We start from the raw sequence: 4,651 nt of genomic DNA, 5'->3' as shown, positions 1-4,651 counted from the left end.
TTGATTCGTTTGATCTTTGATAAAAATATATGTTTATATATTAAGCTCCAAAACATTTCCTTAAAAATAATTGTACAGAATGAAATTTTGGAAACAGTGTTTCTTTTTGTAAAAGTAGGTTTGTTTGTTTGTGTGTTTGTTTGTTTTGAGACAGGGTTTCTCTGGATAGTACTGGCTGTCCTAGAACTTGCTCTGTAGACCAGGTTGGCCTTAGACTCAAAAGATCCACCTCCCTCTGCCTCCCAAGTACTGAGATTAAAGGCATATGCCACCACTGGCTGGCTACTTCTAAACAGTATTTTACAAAATACTTTTACAATGCTGGGCCATGCCTTCCTTTAATTTCAGCACTTAGGAGGCAGAGGCAAGTAGATCTCTGTGTTGGATGCCAGCTTGGTCTACAGAGTGAGTTCCAGGACAGCCAGGGCTACACAGAGAAACCCTGGAACAACAGGTTTTATCACAATGATCATGGAAATATAAAGCCCATCTTTCCCTGAGGAACGATAAGATCTTATGAGCATGGACTGTGCTTCCAACACCACCCATCATCTGAGCATGGATGCCCAATTTTACAAAGTACTCATAAAAGTTGTTTACTGGCCACGGCCTGGTTACTCCACACTGCAGAACCAGGTCATGAGCTCGCCCCAGGAAACTCACTTAAGCTTTGTCCTGACTTCAGGGTGTTCCGGGACTGAAACCCAGCAGAATCATCAGCAATCCAGAAACTGATGGGAGCAGATGCAAAGTTCCACAGCCAAACATTAGGCAGAACTTAGGGAGTCCTGCAGAGGAGGAGGAGGGGAAGGAGAAAGAGGAAGGATCAGGGAGCTGGAGAAAGGAGAACCAGAGGGGTCAGGGACACCATGAGAACAGAATCAACTGACTGGGGCTTATTGGGGCTCTCGGAGATAAGGGAGCCTGTCGGGATCTACATTTATGTTATGGGTAATTAGCTTGGTGTTCTTGTGGGAATTCTAAGAGTAGGAGCTCTCTCTGACTCTTGCCTACTTGTGGGATTAGACTTAGATTTTTTCAAAACCTACTTTAACTAGGGTTCTTTTTTTTTCTTTTTTTTTAAACTAGGGTTCTTAAACACTTCAACTTCCCTTCTAGGCCACCAACCAGAGGTAGTGGGGAAAGAAGGTTGTGGACCTGTTTAGACGTAGTCCTTTGGGGCGATTCTAGTCTTTGTGGTCAGGATATCTGCAGTCCAGTCCAATAGCAAACACCAAACAGTAATCGGTGGTAGCAGCTCGATCTAACAGAAATCTCAAGGCCCCACCAAATTGGCAAGAATCAAGAAGCTGAAGTGGCAAGAACCAGTCAGAATACCACGAGAAGATCTGTGGTGTGTTTCTCTCTACTGAGTGAAAACCAGCAAAGACCAGCGAAAACCAGTGAAATGTTGCACAGTCATCAAAGACTGGCATAGCAATTCAAGAGCATCTTTCCTCTGTGGGATTCTACATACACTCTTTTCCAAACATCATGTGCACTCTCACGTGCCTGTTTCAGCAAACCATCCTCTCACAAGACAGCTTCCAGACAAACACCATGGGACACAGCTGAGCTGCCGAAGAACTTTCCCCTTCAGTGGGACCCCTTTCCTCCTCCTGGGTGGCTTGCCCAGCCCTGGTGGGAGGCTATGTGCCTGGTCTCATCGAAGCTTGTTATGCCCCATTTGGTTGATGTCCCTGGGAGGCCTGCTCTTTTCTGAGGGGAGCCAGAGGGGGCGTGGATCTGGGGAAGAGGGAAGGGGGTAACTGGGGGGAGGGAGAAGGAATGGAAGCCGCAGTCAGGATGGAATATATGAGATGTACAGAGGATTCACAGACAAGAATTGTGTGGTACCATCAGCATTCTGTGGATTATTCAAGGAAAAGCTGTCGACAAGGCAAGTTAAAATAGGTATTTTATTGAGAAACGTGCTGTCAGTGAGAAAGTAACATAGAAATATTTTCGTTTAATAAAATTAGCTTATCCTTAATCCTAAAAACCTTTATCATCTGAAACTGCAAGTCACTCTGACCTATGGGTTTCTTTTAGAGTCTCCCATGGACAACAATGTTTCAGATTCCATTTGTGCACATGAAAGAGCATTGTTAATATGGTTACTCATAAACAACACAAATGCCCTCACCTGAACTTAAGTTGCCCGAATCCATGTGAATTCTGTCTTGTCACTCAGGCTGCTGAGGCTTACGCGTATCCCTGGGCATTAGAAGTACAGTGTGGACATGTCTCTTTTTTTCCCCTAAGTTTTATGGCGATATAGTTCTTCCTAAAACATCCCAATTCCATGATCATAACAAAAAATAAACATCATTTCTTTCTATAGACAATAGGCTTCCATTCAAGGTTTCCTTTTGATATGTATCTGCTACATTAAAAGGGCAAGGGCACTAACCCCATAAATAATTTCCTAAATGGCTTTTATATATCAAACACTAAAATAAGATAAATAACATTTAAAATAGGTTAAACTATCGCTGATAGCAAATAATTAAATAGCCGTTCAAAGGATGTGCAAATTATCAGAGAGTGAAGCTTTACCTGAGGCTGCTGTGGTCTGCACGTGTCTCTTCAAAACCCTGCCCCAGTGAGGTAGCCTGGAGAAGTGTGCCTCATGAGAGAAGAGGTTCAGCATTCTGTTTGCTCTTCCAGAGCCTCTCCTCCCACCATGGCGGCTCCATTGGTGGACCTGAAATGGGGCCTTGCCAGAGTCCTAGTGCTCAGCTGCGTACTCTTACACTGCCAGCCTGCAGACCTGTAAGACAGCCTTCCTGGTGCTTAGGAGCTATCTGTGCTCATGCCATTTTGTTTTAAAATCTTAGTGAACTAGGCAACAGTTACTCATTTTTAAACTTACAAATTTTTTAGACATGGACCCAAAAAAGACTAAATTCTAAAGGTAGGATGCTAGGTTTAGAATTTCAAGTTCCTGACTATATACTTTCTCAATGCAGGGAATAAAGTAGATTTTTCTTCTACAATATACTTTGAAACTACCAGAAACAGTATACATCTCACGGCATTATTTCTTATATAACATTTAAATGAACATGTTCAAATTACTTAAAATGTTTACCTTGAAAGATTACAGAGATAATAATATTAATGTTCTTATTCTCTTTGTATTGGTACACATTAGTAGTTTAGATAGAAGACAAGAAAAGACAAACCTTCAAAATTGGTGTTTTATCAAAAATAAATTTAAAAATTACTTTAAAAAAAATACTGGGATTAGCCAGGCATGTTGGCACATACCAATGAGCCCAGAACTCAGGAGGCAGAGGCAGGAAGATCAGGAGTTAAAAGCCATCCTTGGCTACATAGGCCAGCCTGGGCTACATGAGACCTTGTCTCAAAAACAAAACAATAGTTGTAAGTTTTGTATGTGTCAGAAGAAGTGAGAAGGAAAATAAAACCTTTTACTAGAATAAGTAAAATCTGTTGGGGGAGGTGTTATTGATAAATGTAATGTTGTCTTCAGGTTCATTATGAGAGCAGCAAACCTGCCAAGTTTGGCAATTTAAAATTACAGCCAGTTGGATGCTGACCTTGTAATTATAATGAACAGTTTCAGAAAGAAATGATTTTAAAATACTGTGACAATAGTGGTTATCTAGAGCAACTATCGTATTCGTTATACCTTTTAACCTCACGGTTTCTCTTGTCAGTTTCCTATGTGCTTTATATGCACACAAAGTTCTAGCGTGTCAGTACAGGGTAGGATGCTTTTTGTCATTCTACAGAAGAGATGCCCTGCCCAAGGTCACTCAGCTGAAAGGATCAGGTAGGAGGCTAGAGGGTATGATTCCTGTGGGGCTCTCTCTGGAACTTAAGTCTTAGGGGAGACTGAGGGTGGAGATGAGTGACTGATTTCTTTATAGCTTTCCTCCTGGTGGTCTCTTAGCGTACCGGCAGGAGGACTCTGCTCAGGACTCTTCTGAAGGAATCGGTAAAAGAGATACTCGTCCCGGAACTCGTATTCATTGGTGATGTGTTGGATGACCCCCCCTTGCACCAGTCTGTCTCCGTAGATCACAGCTTCGCCGCGGTCAGAAGCAAGGCCGACTTCGATGAGCCAGTTCACCAGGTCACAGCCACAGAAGGTCCCGGCAGAAGTCTTGGCACCACACCTGTATGTCAAAGGAATGATTCAGCCATATGCTCTGTAATTCTGGCATCAGCACTGCGTGACAGAAGATGAGCAAAGACAAATAAGAAGGAAATGAGGGATGACAGTGGGGTAGTTAAGAGCGTGACAGAAACGGAGCTGTTCTATACACGAAGCATCTGCTGGCTTGCCTGACCCTAGAAACTCCCTCTGGTGAAAATAGTAGTGCTTGTGGAAACACTTTTAAAAGTGACAGAGGTAAGTGTACTTACTGCCCGAGCACTTCCTGGAGGGGAGCGCATGCGTATAGGTAAAAGTAACTGGTTTGCCTGATGGAATTGTTGTCTTGGCTTCCTGCCTCAGTCTGCTAATCTAGCCTAGCCCTGGAAGCTTTCTAACCGCCTTAATCAGACTTACGGCTGAGGAAGCTCATTCTTTCTTGTTCTTTCTGATCTCTGACTGCCTGGTTCAACTCAGCTGTTCTGACTCTATCTCCTCTCCTAGCTGACGGATTCAACCTGGCGT

General features: G+C 43.1%; 1 protein-coding gene across 3 annotated transcripts in view; it reads right to left on the bottom strand.

The window, feature by feature from the left end:
* Window positions 1-1,905: 1,905 nt before the first annotated feature.
* Window positions 1,906-4,651, bottom strand: part of Gpr155 (G protein-coupled receptor 155) — a 44,236-nt gene continuing 41,490 nt past the window's right edge. For all 3 annotated transcript variants that reach the window (XM_021156461.3, XM_029474403.2, XM_029474402.2), the window contains one exon: window positions 1,906-4,148. In XM_021156461.3, the coding sequence (XP_021012120.1) occupies window positions 3,848-4,148 (301 nt within the window). In that variant the 3' untranslated portion in view covers window positions 1,906-3,847. The remainder of the gene's footprint in view (window positions 4,149-4,651) is intronic.

The sequence above is a fragment of the Mus caroli genome, unplaced genomic scaffold (genome assembly GCF_978045245.1).
Source record: "Mus caroli unplaced genomic scaffold, Mus_caroli_1 scaffold_2, whole genome shotgun sequence".
Lineage (NCBI taxonomy): Eukaryota > Metazoa > Chordata > Mammalia > Rodentia > Muridae > Mus > Mus caroli.
Note: the sequence above shows the minus strand (reverse complement) of the source record. Positions and strands in the feature narration are given on the sequence as shown.